Source organism: Daldinia childiae, assembly GCF_008694065.1.
Source record: "Daldinia childiae strain JS-1345 chromosome Unknown Scaffold5, whole genome shotgun sequence".
In the NCBI taxonomy this organism is placed as follows: domain Eukaryota; kingdom Fungi; phylum Ascomycota; class Sordariomycetes; order Xylariales; family Hypoxylaceae; genus Daldinia; species Daldinia childiae.
The window spans coordinates 483,552-501,370 of NW_022984646.1; the positions used below are offsets into that span (position 1 = coordinate 483,552).

A 17,819-nucleotide genomic window follows, 5' to 3' on the forward strand; every position below is an offset into this window, starting at 1 on the left:
CTTTAACTAATATTGGTTGAATTGGATCTTGGTGAACAAAAAGTAGAAGGTCGTATTAAACCTTGATGTGATTAATTACAACGGACGAATAATGTTAATATGTTAATATCATTTGACGGAAGATTGCAGGTGTAAATCGGTGTTTAGAAGGAGGAGGTACATACCTACCTCACATGTCGCCTTCCTCTATGTTAGAGGGGCTGAGGGGAAGGAGACCTAAGCAGTAAAGGCTTTTAAAATCTGTTAGGGCAGTTCCGCCCCCGACCTCCCTTGTCATCCCATGTCATTTGTACTATGTAGCCGGACCGTGCCTGTCAGCTTCTATCATGACCCCGTCTCTTACCCGTCTTCTATAATTTTATTGGTCAGTCTCTTCAAGCAAAGCCAACGCATCAAACTCCCACCCCAGCAAGTTTCCCTAGCAGAGCCCCCCTCCTCAAGCTCTAGTCCACTATTATTCAACCACTCCTACTTGCCAGGTCTTTTTTTTTTTCTTGAATAATAACAAAGCCTCATAAGCCTATTATCACCCATTTCTCCCTCCACCTTACGACTCGTAACCCTCTACCGCTAAATCGAGGAGGGAGCCTCAGGCCTGCACCTGTCTGACGATAGTCCTGGTGGCATCGGAAAAACACGTCCAGTATATAATCGATTGTATTGGACGAGAGAAGGGTCGCACGCATCGTCCTGCAAGAAAGAGAGGCATATTCTTTTCGGCCAACCAGCATATTCATTTTTGCTGCACCGGACGAGAATCCATAAAAGGGGATGTAAGATAATACCTACATTTGGGTACTCAACTTCCAGAACATAGAACAACATTTACATCGCATGTTCTGACGTCCCTCGAAAGTATGTATCAAGTTGTCTCATAAAATCTATCAATTCTTCGTTTTGGTTGTATTTCGACATGGATTATTGTTCCTCTGCGCGCGTATTCGCATAGTTGCAGGGTTTCGATTGTGCCGCCAATTCAAGCGCAATTGAGGGGGCTGGGATTCGACAGAAGAAACTGAAGCTTTTATTTTTCCATCCATCTCATTCCATCTCCATCCCATCTCTTACTATCAACAACCAAAACAACAAAATTTATTTTCGGTCTTCTTGCAATTTCATTTTATTTTCCTTTTCATGTTACTATCTTTTCCTTGGAATCGAATATTTATCTATTCGTAAAATTTATTCTCTGCGACGCTATTAGCCAATTGTTATCATTATTCCTATCATCATACTCAATTTTTGTATGATCTTGTTGTATAGACCACTCACCACTGGTTAGCCCTATATTAACCTTCACATTACACATAGATCCCACGGTGTCTTTTCGCCTCCTATACTTGGGCCAATGTTTGCGCAAAACGTCGGCTCTTCCTAGTCGCGGACCCCTGTCCGCATTCAGCTCTCTCTCTCGACCGCAATTGTTTACCGTTCACCGCTTGACCAGTAGCTGGGGTGAACACAACGCAGCAAGGAGAGGATTGGTTAAAGGAGGAAGCGGCCAATCAACCAGAGGCGTGGCCGCATACTTTGACAACTGGTCGCTTTCTCGGGCAGCAAAATGGGAGTGAGTGTAGACACCAGCAGTGTTCCCCCGTTACCCGCCCCGACCGAGACCGAGTCCCTTACCACACCTACCGAACTTGCACCCTCCGATGTTTCTAGACCTGCCGACGACGATAGATCACATTATTCACTCCCTGACGACGGAACACCTGTGACAATCAAAACCCGCAGCCATAAACCGAATCGCTCACAGACTTCACTGCTCATTGAATATTTCGAAGGCGGAAAGACTAGTAGTACCGTCGGTTCGGGTACCTCTGAGCGCAAGCCGAGCGTCCGTGTCCGTCTGACTCCCTCCAAGACTCGAGGCAGAAACGACCATATTCAGATCACCGAGACTAAGAGTACGAGAAAGAGGTCAGTTTCGAGGAAACCAACCGCAAGCTCGAATATTACTCGGAGCGAACTGGATATGACGGACCCAGAAGAAGTAAGGAGTTTACACTCCTATGCATCAGCGACTGAGGAGTCCAATGTCTCCCGGAACCCGATTGAGGTTGAGATAGAACCAAGAAGCCATCATCGGCGACGAAAAGTATCAAGCCCGCTCATTCCCGCTGCTGATAGCAAGGTTTCTTATCCACCGCCCAACATGTCCGATATCTCGGCCATTCCCTCTGACAGTTTTTTGGACGGCAATTCGGGTGGTAACTCACTCACACAAAATGAGAAACGTGCAAAAAGCCCAGTGAGGAATGAATCCACCCTTTCGGAAAAGACACATCGTAAGGTCAGGAGCGCCAGTCATGACCGGAGTGTCATGCAAAAAGCTGTTGAGAAAGCAAGCAAACCTGAACGAAGACATAAGTCGAAGAGTAGAATAGGCAGCTCTGGGGACAAGGAAAATGAAAGACGTAGGTCCAAAGGGAGTAATAAGGAATCCGTTGTCTCAGTTGCCGATTCGAGCATGCTCTCATCGCAAATAACCTCCAGCCATCGTTCTTACGATACACATTCCTCCTCTAAGGTATCAATTAATAATCCGAAACTCCTTGAAACTGTAGAGGACGCCATCCGACGGCTCATTTTACCGGAGTTGGATGCTATCAAGAGAGAAAGGAGTCAACGCGCTCTCGGAGACCTAAAGATCGGGAGTCGCTCTCAAGTCTTACCTCGGTGTCTCGCGAAGAGATCTCTGTTCCGAACAAAAGGAAGTCAGCCGACACAGCCCAATCGACGAAGTCAAAGGAACGGCGCGATAGAGAAGCAAGAAACGATTTATCACCTCAGAGTAGCATTGAGCAAGTCTCTGTTCTAGATGATATACCAGATGAGGAGCTTACCCCACGTCGTGATCATGATAAGATTACCGATGCCGCCTTGGGCGCTGCAGTTACTGGTGCTGCACTCCGGTCCAGAGGTGATGAAAAGAGACAGCGGCGGAGGAGACGCGCAGAAACTCCCAAGCACGATGTCGATGAGAGGTACGGGGATGCATATGAAGAAGCAGAGCACAAGGTAGTGCCACCCATGCCACTTCAGAGCGAAATAAACCCATCCGATATGACGCGAACATCGATATTATCGGCAGAAACAGATAGACCTCACTCTGCTAGTGAAGAAATGACTCCAGTCAGGGAGGCCACAAGAGGTATCGTCTCAATCGAGCCCATTCAGGAGACCCCTTCGCCGTCAAGGTCTCCTATCCACAACATCCAGGGCCTGGGTGCGCAACACGCCAACGTCTCCCATGGCGACCTCAAAGCTCTCCCTCGCAAAGGCAATGCTGACTACCAGGAGGATTACAAGAATGATGACTATGGGAACCGGTACGATGACGAGTATGATGAAAACAGTCAACTTTCAGAGCCTGGTCTATATGATGACGAATCGTCACCCATACAATCTTTCTATGGATCACAGGATGTTCCGGCTCCTTTGCGTTATGTTCCGTACCAGCAGGAACGGCGTGGCTTAAGTCCAATTCAGAGCGTATCAGGGTTTACGGAAGGAGAAAGCGATATCCACGGACTCCGAGATTCAAGAACTATACATACCACGAGCGAGCTCTCATCTCCCGAGAAGTCGCCGTATGATCGTGATCTTCATTCACCTAGTTCAGTCCCGAGCAATCTTCGGGGTCGCGAGTTTGTTGATGAGGCTAGCAGCCTAATGAGCTCAGGTATAGGCTATAGAGACCCTACATACACTGAGGATAGCGAATTGGACAGGGTGACTTCGGGGCAAGCAGTTCATGCCGTTGGAGGAAACGCTGAGATGGTGCACCAGAACTTCCCCCCTGAATCTGCTGTAGCATCACTGGTCGAGGGTTCGCAGCTCGATCCTTCTTTCATGAGTGGATCTACGGGTTTCAGACAAGATTACCGCGACTCCCAAATTTCTTATGACGAGCCCGCAAGATCAAGGGGAATGAGTCCAGCTAAGCGCTCAACAGAGAGCCGTCACGAAACGGCTGAGCAGCAACATGACCAATCACCGACCGCATCCCAGGATCGTGACCCTTCAACTGCTTCTAGGGAATTTGTAGAATACGATCTCAACGAGTACGGTCAAAAAGTTGCTCGATCTAACTACCGCAACTCCCCTACTGCTTCCGAAAGTGCTATCACGAGCGGTGCCCTTCAGAGAGCTCTTGCCCTGAAGCAACAAAATGAGGGCCAACAGATCTCCACTGAAAACAAGGAATTTACTGGCAGGGGTGGAGCGCAAAACCAGTCCTTCAAAGAACGAGCGAAGGATGGTTACCGTCCTAACGCTACTCCGCGTCATAGCGTCGATCGACTTTCAGATTATGAACATCCAAAGATGGGAGCTAGCGGCATCCCAGATTTTAATGATCCTATGCCGGAAATCGGATATGTCGACGACCAAGCCTCCTCTATTGTAGATGGGCCACTTGGTGGACCACAGGACGGAACTAGAGAACATTGGCCAGAACAGTCAACGCCAACTCACGAAAGATCATATGCCTACGATCGTGCCGTGACGCCCAAAGCAAATAGGCCAGATAATAGCCACGATATTTCAATGAACGACGTGGCAGCAGCAGCAGCTACCCTAGCAACCGCAGGAGCTTTAGCTACATCGCACAGCCGGCAACCCAGCCAGGACCAGGATGACGAGTGGCAGAGGACATCTTGTGACCGCAAACGAGATACCTTAGTCACAAACCCTTATGAGGGAACTAGCCCGATTGCCAATCTTCCTGGCCTGGATGGGAACATGCTTGGTGCAACTGGTTTTGGAGCAGACGTTTACCGTGGTGGCTTCAACACAGGCAGTCCAGGAATCCCTGGCGCCGATGAGGGTTACATCTCCGCAGCGCCGAACGATATCCGCGACGCATCTAATATACAGGGTAAGGACGTGGGGTTGTTGAATGGAGAATCTGAAGATCCGTTTTACGCACCTAAAGACACGAGGCAGCTCGCAGGCCTGTCCCAAGCAATGGGCACTCCGCTTTACGATCCCTCTACTGGAACTGGAATTGACAGGATCCAATCGAAAGACATCATTGCTTTGATGGAACACGTATGTATGACTCCGACATGCTTGAAATTTTACTAACTGGTATGCAGCTTATGGTTCGCGATGCGCAACGAAGTGCGCGAGATACTGAGATACTTGTTACATTAGTGCGGTCGGCGGCTGAAATGCGGAACTCCTTCGAAGACCTCAAGAGGATGTTAGTGGACAACGCGGATCGAGTCGTTGATGAAGTTAAAGAAGATACAGAGAAGACAGTCAAACGCCATATAGGCGGACCTCGACCTTTCCCCGGCAGCAGTGCGCGATCAATTCAAGGAGGATCTCAGGCCGGCACAGAGGACGTGAACACGAAGAAGCGCAACATCCTTCGACGTGCACTCCAGGGACTCAGTTCCAAGGGTGCTAATGATCTAACCAGAATAGAAGATTTACTCAACCAGCTACTTGACGATGTTAACGTCCTCAAGCACCAGACCGCCGGCCCAGTAGGCACAAGCACTCGGGCTCAGTCGATTGAGGGTATCCAACCGGATGTTCAGTATGAGCAAGATCGAGGCTACGAGCCCGAAGGCCATGCCGGGACCTCGACGGCTAGTCACGCAAGCCAGTCGGGACACCTATCGATACCCCAGTCTCGCGGGACCTCCAACAGATTAGCTAGCGAGCGAAAGTTTTCAGACCATCGTATCAGCACAGTACCCGAAGACGAGGGTGAGTACAATGACCATTCCATGCCGCCACCAAGCCAATATGAGATGCATGGAGGAATGCTCTCACCCAGCTCCGAAAGGTCTAGAGGTGGTTCAGTACCTCTTGGAACGCCACCTCAGACCGCATCTCAGGCGCAGAATTATTCGATGAGCAACGAGAACACCCCTCGAACCGAAGAGAGCAAGAAGCATAAATCGCGGGGCTCATCCAGTCTCTTCCCCAAAATCTCACGGTGGTCCGAGACGACGACATCGAGTATAGGAAGAGTCTTCCGTAGCAGTGGGGCTTCTAAGAAGCACGACCCTCCTGAGGAGTTCCTACGACACCCTCCATCTCGATCTGGCTCGGACTTAGCCAATTATGATCAATTCCAACCTCAGAACGTATATGAAGGAGATAAGCTACACTCGGGCTTTTCGGAACAAGAGCTCCGCGCACCCTCTGTGGTCGAGAACCAACCTGATACAACCAATATGCAGCAACCCCAGCCAGCTGCGTATACTCAACCCGAGCCTGCTGCCTACTATACTCCCGAGGATCCCAAATACAGGGTTCATCGCAACTCACTAAACTTGCAGCACCCACAGCCACGACAAGGACAGACGGAGCGATTCAGAACGGCGCTAGAGACCTCAGCACAAGACTACGACAATGCGATGTCTCCAGGGTCAGCCGACTGGGCTGGCTCAGCTACCTCCCTCCACAGGCTTCCTATGCACAGTACCAATCGGTATAGCGACAACAGTGCCATAAATTCCGGCAATGGAGATGATTATAACTGGCAACAGGAGATGCCATCGCCCAGTCCTCTAGGACCACCGCGACCTCCAAAAGAGCCATTAGATAGCTCATCGCCCGCTCAACATGACAGGGTGAACAAGCTTCAAAACAAGCACGGCAGCCCCTTGCCGTTCCACAGCGTCGAAAGTGGCTATGGCACAGCTACGGCCACGCACGCCGGAAGTTATCACTCCAGCAGTCCGAAGCCGGAAAATAGGAACCTAAGTGGAGCTCTAGGAGTTCCGGCTCGAAGGCCCAGCGGACCTAGGGCTATGACCCCTAGCCGGGGTAGCGACGACGGAGAGGAGAGGCGACGCAAGCGAGGTAAATACTTTCTACCATATTCCCATGACAAAGAGTTCATTCCACTGACTGTTTTAATAGATACATTCGGCACAATAGCCAGTCCTTCCAGCGTTATCAGCCAGGAGTCCGAGACGTTTTAAACCCCATTTCGAGTTGATTTCAGAAGCTAAATTCACGAGTGAATGAATGCACGGTTAATAATATGTGGCTGCTGGATCGCCGCAATTTAGATATAGTAATTACCCCTTCACAGGCGTTCGGATTTTGGTATTATTACATTATGACCCAATCTCATCTTCTATAGAGAAGGATGGAGGAAAAGGATCAATAGGTCATTTCATGTTTCTTCGGGGAGCTTGACATAAAAGCACGGCATCACAGGGTATAGCAAATATTGCGGCCGACACGGCGGCAGGTTGGTTTGATCGGACCGGATTTTTTGGTTGGTTATGGGGCTGTCGAGCGAGAGATACCAAAGACATGAGCGATATCCTGAGCTAAATCGAACGTACTTTATATGTTGAGTTATACCATATACCCGCGTTTTGGTGGTCGGCTTGAGTTGTGTTGTGGGCTGAGAGTTATAATTATGTGATATAAGTGCTTTGAACCTTGATTAGCTGGTTCATTATAACAGATCTGAATATTATTCTAGTTGCTTGCATCTAATAGAGACCATCGGTCGTGCTTGTGGTCCCTCCCTATTAATGACGAACCCACACCTAAGTGTAACTGGCTGAAATTAGCTTGTCTACGAAACTACTCCGGTGATAAAGCATAGAACGGACATATTATCTGCGAGTACGTTGTTCGAAGGATATATCGGAGACAAGCATATTGAAATTAACTCCCGCGCATTTCTGTATCTCAGTAGTCCTAATATCATAACATGGTAAGTCCTCAATGTACGAAGTGCGATGTCCCTATCGGGATACTCTACGGCTGGTTAAGTCCGTATTGTGCGTGGAACAAGTTTATCTACGTTGTCATCGAAAACAATCCAAACCGCCTTTTACGATCTGTACCTCGAAAATCCACCTACTCCATCCTATTTTGGTCATTGTAAACTCCACACATGTGAATGACTCTGGTCCTTAGACATCCATGTTGATCGTTTGTTCCCTAGGAAAACCCCTAGGAGAAAATGCATCATGGCTTTTAATACATTATTGGCGCTGGGTATATTAACTAGGTAGCTTTTCCACTTGGCCAAAATATATATCATTTTCTACGTAATACATTTTCATTTCGTCTCACCACAAGTATATTTAAGCAGTATCTCGACTTTATTTTCGTATCTCAACATCAACTCATAACAATGTCTCCAACCACCAACCGTTCCTTCTGGCAAGACAAAGCCGGCGTCCCAGGCACCATCCGCGAGACCGCTATCCCTTCCACCTTCTCTGAGGATGAAGTACTTGTAAAAGTTCGCGCCTGGGGTTTAAACCCCGTCGACGCCTTTATCCAGAACCACCCCCTTCCGTTTTTCAAGTACCCCCTGATCCCAGGCCAGGATATCGCCGGAACCATCGAGCGCGTGGGCTTAGGATCCAACTCTCGGCGATTCAAAGTAGGTGAGCGTGTCCTCGGCTACGCGATGGCACATCATCCCTGGGTAAACCTGAAAACGGCGCGTTCCAGGACTACGTGGTGCTAGATCCCGCCCTAGCTGTTAAGATCCCAGACTCACTATCCTTCGCCGAAGCAGCCGTGTTCCCGCTCTGCTTGGCTACGGCCGGCCACGCGCTCTTCGGACCCAAGTATCCGCTCTTCTCTTCCCCCTCCAAGGCTTCCGGCGCCCCGAGAACCGGGAAATCGGTCCTGATCTGGGGCGGCGCTTCCGGCGTCGGCAGCAACGCGATACAGTTAGCGAAAGCAGCCGGATTCAACGTTCTCGCTACATGCTCGCCGCGGAACTTTGAATATGTGCTTGGTCTGGGCGCGGATATGGTGTTTGACTATAACAGTGCGACGGTCATCGACGACATAGTGGCTGAACTCGATAAAAGTAGTTGCGCGGGGATCTTCCAAGCCGCGGGAATGACCGGCGATGCCATTGCGCCGTGCTGCCAGATCTCGCACCGCTTGCGGCAGAAGCCATTCGTCGCGTGCGCCAACGTTATTCCGGAGGGGGCGGTGCCGGAGGGTGTTGAAGCGAAGTTTGTATTTGGCGGGGAGGATGGGAGGGGCATGTATTATGATACTAGCTCTCAGCTTTTCGGTGGGTTTCTGGAGGAGGCGCTGGGACTGGGAACGTATAAGGTTGCGCCTACGCCGGAGGTGGTGGCTACTAAGGGGTTGGAAGGGATTCAGGAGGGGTTGGATGTTGTGAGGAAGGGCGTTTCGGCGAAGAAGATTGTTGTTTTGGCGGGAGGCTTGTAGAGATTTTCCTGTGTTCAGGAGTGAATCACTTTGTGTGGCGTTTTGATAATTAAGATTTATGAGGTAGCTAATTCTACCCCTATTCCACTCCTATTTCTAAGATTCCTGAACGATAGTCTGGCATGTTTATATTTAGTCCTGCACCTACTAATGAAAATTCATTTATAACTCTAGCATTAAAATAGTAGTAGAATACTGATGTATGTACGATCTTATACGAAATTTATATGCAAATGATGGTCCTGATAAAACCCTGTATACCCGGCAATAACTTCGAATTTAGTCTCTTAATAGTTTTAATAATGCCTTCACATCAGCTGTAACTGAGTAACACCTATACTATATAGACCCAATCATATGAGCCCCAATTCATGCATACATGTTGGTGGATTAAATCGCAGTTTATACCTAACCGGACTTATCGGCCATAGCTATCATAAACCCAGAATGTGGTACACATGTAAGACCGGAGCCTCATATATTTCAGGAGATAACATTAACCAGAATCAGTAAGCTGATTAAAATTTCGAACATTATCACTTGAGCTAAAGCCCGGTATGCATACCTCTAGGTACCTGCTTGTACAGCTCCCAATAGGGATTGACATGCATGAACATTAGTACTAGCTTTCTTACACTACTAAGGGGATAACGCCTATGATTATCACCGCGTATCGGGGACAAAAGGAACTTTCGGGTACGGGTGATATTCCAGTAATACAGCTGAGCCCCGAAATCAAGGCTCTTGACGTGTATACAGGTTCAAACGCATGGCTACCTGTAATAGTTAAGATGCGGGGGCTCTTTATGGTATAGTACAAGAAACAAGGGGTTCAGCAAGTATGGCGTAAGTCATAGTAGGAAAGGAAATAGCGAGATTGGTGAAAATTATTCTTGATAATATCTATCGTAGCTATCTTTTATCTTCGCTAGTCATTTTTCATTATCAGTCTGCTTCATTTCCCGCTTTTCTATCATTGCTAACCACTAACAAGTCGTTTGTTTCCTTCCAACCATTATCTAGTACACGTACCAATATCCTGAATGCTCTTCTGCAGTTGATATGTCTCGCTCCATGATTCCCGAAAGAAAGCATCAGTAGCAAAAGAAACCTACTGGCGCCGTAATCTCCAACATCCCATTGTAGTATGACGGGTTATCAACGTTTTAGCTCTAGGCACGGTATTGTCTAGTGGTCGGAGTGTAAAACGGTAAACATACGGACTGCTTTAAGTACAGGAGGGCACTCAAACCACGACTTACACGTCAGCGTAAACATGACGATGAGCTCTTCCGGTGAGCCTGCCTCGAAATTATGTCCGGGAACCCCAGTAAACAAAGCATCAGGGTTCTTCAGGGTAGGCCAGTATTTTGGGTTGCGTTTCTCAATTCGCTCATGTAACTGGGCGAACTGTGCACCTAGGGACTTCTTGATGTCACTCCAATCATCCCGTTCCACAATGTCTTGTCGTCCAAAGAGTATATCGCTGACAGCATGTTTACACAGCCACTCCATCTTTGTCTCGTAACTGGCGGGGCTACCGTGTTTCTTGGCTTCACGCTCTAACATGCGAATGTCTAGAAGGAGCTTGAGTTTCACCTGCGCGATGAAGATAAGGTGGCTTGTAATGATTGGGTAATCAAGAAAGATACTGACGCTCTCAAATGCATCCTCTTTGTGGTAGTTAAGAAGTTGCTCGGAAAGGTTTGACCATTTGAAGTCCCCCAGGTGAGGGAGCATGTACCATTTCACGAAGTCGTAAGCATCTTGGTCTCTTCCTAGGCGCAGATAGAGTCCTGGCACCTAGCCCCGTACGCAATGCTGGTCCCGATTGTCCAGCCTCAACACCTCGAGACAATGGTGTAACATAGCCTCGACGGCTATGCCGTCGCGAATATCTCTTAAAGAAATTATGACCCTACAACGCTGTAATAAGTAGGGGAACGTGGCGTCATAAAACGAAAATCGACCCAGGATCGTCTCAAAGGGGTTGGCAGGTAAGTCGTCATCACCTGGATGTGCTCGTAGCTTTTCCTCCTCCTCGGCCATATTCTTTAGTGCTTTTTTTACACGGGAGCAAATCTCCTTGTGAAGGGGAAAGTCTTTGATTTGATGGTCCCTGCAGCAGTAGGCAGCGGCTTTGCAATCGTTGCATACCAACAATCCATCACGCTTTACACAGAATCTTTCCGCACAAAATCCCCATTGAAGGAGAAGGTTGGATCTGTTGTTGAATCCATTGGGTTGTGGTTTTATGGTTTGTTTGTGTAATTCAGTTATTCTGTGCTGGATGAGCGCTTGTAATTCCTGTATCCGTAGAATGTCCTTTTCATTAGCTATGCATTTATCGGATGTTTTTTCATCAGGTTTATTTTCTTTGGGTTCGTTGTCATCAAGTTCGTTTTCTCTGGGATTGTCTTCTTTAGGATCGTCTTCTTTGGGCTTGTCTTCGCTAGGTTCGTCTTCCTCGAGTTCGTCCTCTATGGGCTCGTTTTCTTTGGATTCGTTGTCACTGGAAGTATTTTCGGTTGGTATTTTCTTTTTGTTTTTATTTCTACGCTTGTTCTTACTCCTCTTCTTCGCCATGACGTCTTAGGTGTAATCGATGTTGGTAATACAGCTCGAAGTCTTCATATATTCCTCAATATATACCTCTTATCTGCTTGATAGACTCAATTGATGGGAATATGTTCATACGAAAAGGGATATATGATGCTTTGTTTAATTTGTTGCATTTAAAGATTAGGTAGGTAGATGGGTTATCAATACATCCACAATGCAACAATGCTATTTCCTTCGCCTTTTCTTTTCAAACTTAAAATTATACGGGTATCACGACCTTGATCGATCGTGCATCGTGATCTCCAAAGGATTCAGGGGTAATCGACAATGATACTATGATGGTTAAATACATAAGACATAATACCCTATAAACCAATACATCCCTCTAGTTAATGTATTCCCCGCACAATTACATTCACATTGAAGTTCCGTATTACAACCTACTGAGCATGTAATATCACCAAGGACCTAAATACAGAGGCAGTACATCATGGACTTAATAGCAATTCTCAAGTTGAATACCATCGATTGGACTGGCGAAATACAACTCATCATATGGACCTGTTTTTACTATCATTATGTTCGTTATAGCACTTCCATATCTTCATATCATACCCTATAGCTGTAAGAATATTAGTGCTAATATTAACACCAGTGTTAAATCTATCATGATGATCAGCGACAAATTAATCTACTCTCCAGCGTACAATTCCGCCGTAAATCATTTCGTTTCATATATTTATCAGCCGTCTCCGCGATTGAGAAAAGGTCCGGTTGGACCATCTGCTTAGCGTTTGTCCATCGTATCGACATTAGTCTAAGATCTTTACCTAAATTGCTACGGCTGAGATTTTAGCTAGTTTTCATCAACAAGAAAGGGCAGACGGAATGGAGGGCAGCTAAAAAAAAATGGCTAGGATGTTTTCAAGGAATAGAATATATTAATCCAGCAGACCTTTTGGACCAAGGTAGCATCTTTTGATTCCTTTACGTCTATATATAGAATTTTATACTGGTTGACGATAAACTAGTGTTAGGCACCACTGGAATGCTTGACTTCTATATTATATCATATATATATCATTTAAATGATATATATCTACATTGAATTATATGCACCAGTTATATGCACCAGTCGTATACACTAATGGTCATTTACGTCTGATAGATCTTTCACTGAGGTACCTAGGCTATGAAATTAAGGACTTGTCTGCGGTATGAGACTAACTTCATAGGCGTTTTCTTTCGAGGCATAGGGAACTAGTCATGTAATATTTTATTACTTAGCATGATGGGGGCTGCTTAGTATCATGCGATCAAGTACTATCCACGCAATCTCAGTAATATGCGACAGCCTTGTCTAACCATTCACGCTAAGTCATCACAAATAAGAATAGCCGTGTCATATTGATGATCATGACTGGTCACATAGGGTTGGGGGCAATATGTGGTAGCATTGCAAACAGGCAGCTATAATGCAACTAAGTGCGCTATTTACACAGCGCGTGCTTCATCATCAATTGTATTTGGTCAGAAACGCGTATCATTACTTCCTAGCGTGCACGAAGGATTTTCTAACGGTACTTAGGCTTCACAGCTGAGGTCTGTTTAGTATATTTCAGGTATATTCATAGCAGGATATTCGTCAAAACTGCTCCTAAGCCTAAACCCGTTTTGATATGAAGGCAAATATTATTTATACTGCATTCCTGAGTATTAGGATGGCCGTCTGTCTGTATATAGCTGCATTAGGCTTGTTTTCAGCCCCTGAGTCTGTTATTTAAATGTTCTGCCCCAATAGAAATTAATAAGCCTTTGCACAATAGGATGTCTTTAATTTCTATACTTTCTCGTATTAGAACATCGGTTAACAGACCTCGGGAAAGCGAAGACTTCTTTGAAATCCTTTCCCTTGGCTAAATAGCCATTAGTTGCTCTAAAACTCCAAACCTGCAAATAACCTCGACAACATGTTAGCCAAGACTCTACGCCATAAGGATGCCCTGGGAAGATACAAATTAATCAAGGACAAATATGATGTCCAAGAGCATTCTTACGTCCAGAGGATGGAAGACTGGCCCCGTTAACTGTGCAAGGCGTTAAAAACACAGTTAGCTATAGCCATGCGCCTATTGGAGGTAGAAACTGGGGCTTTAAAGGAGAACCGAAACGGCGCATTCCGATCATCATGAGACTAGTTTGTTGGATGTATTCTTTCAGGTATAAGGACGGGCACAGAGAAGCGAGATATGTCTGCAGATGGGACCGATTTTCTGCTTTTTCTCGTCTGTCTGCTCCCATGCTGCACATCCCTAGCGTTGCTGTAAGGCTACGGACACCACCTGTTAACCAATATGGACTTGCATTGACGACTTTATAGCTCATCATACCACAGAGCCTCGAAGGTCAATTTAGAAACCAGGGATTCTACGACCCTATCCTCTATCGAGACTGGCGTTACCCAAGAGTATCGCGAAACCGCTACGAGGGACAAAACAAAGATGAATCCGAAGAAGAGGAAAGGACCAGCATAGACCTAGAGACATAGAAGCAAGAGCAATCTCTCGCCCGATAACGACTGCACGTGAAAGACCTAGCGCGACTAACGGCGATAGCGACGGATTATTACCTCGACATTTCGGCCCTAGGTATTTATGCTTCGTTACAGATGGTCATGAACAGAGTGGCGCCGAATTCAAGACCTGCAAGGTGTCGGATTGGATCAGAGATCACGGAGAGCACGCGTATAACGGTTTTGTATTCCTTTCGTATACGCGACATCAGTTCTGCGTAGATTCTGAAGGAGAGATCTACGATCCAACTAGGTGGACGGGCCTTTCCGAAGATCAAAGAGGAGAGCTCGTACCAATAGCGAAGAAAGACCGACAAGCTTTATTAAAACAAGGAGTAGAGGCTGCCCGTTCAGCTAATAGGGTGGCTTTCTGGTAGACTTTGAGTGTATTCGATGTCGACTCTCAGTCAGGGGCTACTGGAGAGAATAAAGCTAACAGCAAGAGCGATGATGTGTACCGAATTGCGATATTTGGAGCAGCACATTCGATGGTTATTCTCGTGGGACCTTCCCTCGAAAGTAAAATTCAAGGCACCCCAGAGACATATAATGAGGCCATCACGATCAAGTGGCTACAGGCATATGGTGATCGTCTTTGGACCCTCCCGGAAATTTTACTATGTCCATCAGAGTTCCGGATCAAGTTGTACTTTTACGGTAAACCTGGGCTACCCGAAGAGTTAGCCAAACGCGACTTTCCATCTCGGGCCGTGTGGAAAGACGCTGATCGTGTGAGGGAGCTTGTCGACCATTTCGAATCAACAATTCACTTGTCCCCTTTAGAATTAGTTAGCATCGGTCTGGAATGTCTAGCAGAACGGAATACGCAGAAGTTTAGGGAGGGTGATATCGCATATGCTCTCATGGGACTTCTGCGCCGAAGACCAATAACTAACGACAAGGATTCCAGTTTGAGGCATTCGCTAGGTTATCCCTAGCTAACGTCAATGATGCACTACTGGAACGACTCATATGCATGCAACCACTTCATCGGAACGCTCCGTGGTACCAGATCGAAGACGCTTTTGGAGTACGACTCTGGGATATCGAACCGCGGTGCCAAGTAGCTGGTATTGTTGATGACCAGTCTGTTACGTTAGATGGTGCGGTTGGAGCCTCGATTCAGTGGGATCGTATGGATCAGGTTGCCTTTTTTAAGAGACCGACAACCGCTCGTACCTTCGCGAAGGTAGCGCTTCGAACAATGCCAGCTTACCTATTCGGTGGTATCTTGATGGTATCAATTGTGGCTGCTACACTTTCACAAATGCAGTCATTATCTTACAATGGTGTTAGTTTAGAAGGGCTGGGTGCGGGTATGCAGGTCACCCTTGCTATAGGAATTGTCTTTCTTGTGCCAGGGGCAATTATCTTCCTTCTTGCTCCATACATGATATTTGAGCTCTACCGCGGCGAGTTTTGGTCTACCCAGGCCATGTTCATTGGTATTGAGGGTGTCCCATCTAACCTAGGCTGGGTTGAACGTAACATCTTCGGCTTGAACCAGGGACGGTTGAAGTGGAGTGTCGCAGGAAGTACGTTATCGCAACACAAACTCTCGACGTATGATGAGTGCGAGGCTCTCCCGCCCAAAGAGAGTACCCCTGCATTGAATCCCACAAACAGAAACAAGACGAATTACACCAATGGGGAGGAGAGGCCATTTACACTGATCGATACATACACGCGTACAGCCACAGTGTTTTATGCAGTACGACCACCCACCGCTCTTATAGTATGTGGGCAAGAAGGGGGAATGCAGCGAGCAGTGCTTTGCTCGTATGACTGGCAGAGAGGCACATTTTCACGGGAGGCTGTGGTGCGGGTGAAGACGATTGTGCTGGAGAGGATGTTTAGGGTTGACCGCTTCCGATTTGCTCTTAACCGAAAAATATGGGAAAAGAATCCAGAATCGTTACATTCAAAGTCCGAGACGGGCTCGAGCGACGGGCAGCGGAGAGGGTTCCTAGAGGATCAATGCGATACTGATTAGTTACATTGTATTTGAGAATCGGGAGGCGATCGAATTGGTGAGTTGGTGAGTTGGCATAAGAGGTAGGCTGAGTGGTTTAAACAATTCTGAGCATTGTATTTGGTAGGTTAGGTTAGATACATCCTAAAGGTACATGTATGTTAGGTAGGTCTTGGAGCCGTAATCTTATGCATTTAGGTACCATTGAATATGTACATGACATCAATGGAACCATGCCAGCAAGAGCTTATAATCACGTGTTACATGGACAGCCGTATTATCTCAGACATTTCTCATCTGGATATTATGTTTATTTTTATTTTATTTTACATATATTTTATTTTCGAGATTTACAGGGATTAATTGTATTTATCTCATTGTTGACCTATTGATTTAAGATTAGCATATATATAGAGATATACCGTATAAGAGGTCTTTACATGTAGGTAAGAGGTACCTACCTATACTTATACGAAATACTTCTAGCATTATGTCATATCATATTACCTTCCAATGGGTTAGCGTACTCCCCACGCTGTGTAACCCCTCGACGACTTGCATAGGTAGGTACCTACTGCACCATACATGTAGCTGCATGGCAAAAAAAAAGCGAGCCTGGCAAGAACAAACGTGCACCCTGTCTGCCTTAATAATACCTAGCATTCCTAATTCTAATAATTTTATTATCTTACTTCCCTCAGACAACCTTTTTCTTCCTTCCAACTTTCTCCTCTTCATCACTTTACTTAGGTACCTATATCACACTTAACAGTCATCACTACCTACTATGTCTGGCCGTGGCAGAGGTGATAGAGGTGGCGGAGGCGGCAGAGGCAGAGGTAGAGGTGGAGGCGGAGGTCGAGGTGGTCCATTTCAAGGAGGTGGTGGCGGTTCGTTCCAAGGTGGCCGTGGTGGGTCGTTCCAGAGTGGTCGTGGAGGTTCATACCAAGGCGGTCGCGGCGGCGGCGGCGGCGGTGGAGGTGGTTCCGGGGCCTCGGGCCTCCCTGTATACCCGTAAGTGCCCCTTACTCCTTCAAAGCATATACGATATACTTATATACTTCAAAGTGGTTCAAATGGAATCCCAGCACCAGATCAGAATGTGTCGAGAGTCGAGGACGCCATCCAAGCTAGCAAAGCATCTGTCAACCTCTCAAACCTTAGCCTTACTGACAATTTTCCTTGTCGGCCCAACTATGGCACAAAGGGATCAGGTGTCGTACTATGGGCAAACTACTTTGCCCTCACAGCTTCGCCTAAGCTGGTACTTTACCGTTACGACATATCAGAAATAAAACCTGTTGCCACGGGTAGGAAGAAGGCTCGAATAATTCACTTACTTCTCGACACACCCCAGTTGTCACCTTTCAAGAACGATATAGTGACAGACTTTAAGTCAACGCTCATTTCCCGACAGAAGTTTGAAGACCAGGACATAGTGATTACATATCGAGGAGAAGACGAAGATGATCCTCGCGATGGTGCTCAGCAGTATACTGTTAAGATGCAATTTAC

General features: G+C 46.7%; 4 protein-coding genes across 4 annotated transcripts; 3 read left to right on the plus strand and 1 right to left on the minus strand.

Moving 5' to 3' along the window:
* Positions 1 to 1,561: 1,561 nt before the first annotated feature.
* GL218_05292 (uncharacterized protein) lies at positions 1,562 to 6,953 on the plus strand (the record flags this gene model as incomplete). The annotated part of the gene is made up of 4 exons (XM_033581943.1): positions 1,562 to 2,291; positions 2,654 to 5,058; positions 5,106 to 6,831; positions 6,892 to 6,953. The coding sequence occupies 4 exons, from the start codon at positions 1,562 to 1,564 to the stop codon at positions 6,951 to 6,953; spliced, it is 4,923 nt and encodes a 1,640-aa protein (XP_033434797.1).
* Positions 6,954 to 8,131: 1,178 nt separating this feature from the next.
* GL218_05293 (Zinc-binding alcohol dehydrogenase domain-containing protein cipB) lies at positions 8,132 to 9,198 on the plus strand (the record flags this gene model as incomplete). Its single annotated transcript, XM_033581944.1, has 2 exons — positions 8,132 to 8,386; positions 8,458 to 9,198. 2 exons carry the CDS (start codon positions 8,132 to 8,134, stop codon positions 9,196 to 9,198), a joined length of 996 nt encoding a protein of 331 aa, XP_033434798.1.
* Positions 9,199 to 10,386: 1,188 nt separating this feature from the next.
* GL218_05294 (putative mynd finger protein) lies at positions 10,387 to 10,938 on the minus strand (the record flags this gene model as incomplete). The annotated part of the gene is made up of 1 exon (XM_033581945.1): positions 10,387 to 10,938. One exon carries the CDS (start codon positions 10,936 to 10,938, stop codon positions 10,387 to 10,389), a length of 552 nt encoding a protein of 183 aa, XP_033434795.1.
* Positions 10,939 to 15,308: 4,370 nt separating this feature from the next.
* GL218_05295 (putative 3-hydroxyisobutyrate dehydrogenase protein) lies at positions 15,309 to 16,325 on the plus strand (the record flags this gene model as incomplete). Its single annotated transcript, XM_033581946.1, has 1 exon — positions 15,309 to 16,325. One exon carries the CDS (start codon positions 15,309 to 15,311, stop codon positions 16,323 to 16,325), a length of 1,017 nt encoding a protein of 338 aa, XP_033434796.1.
* Between the last annotated feature and the right edge of the window lie 1,494 nt (positions 16,326 to 17,819).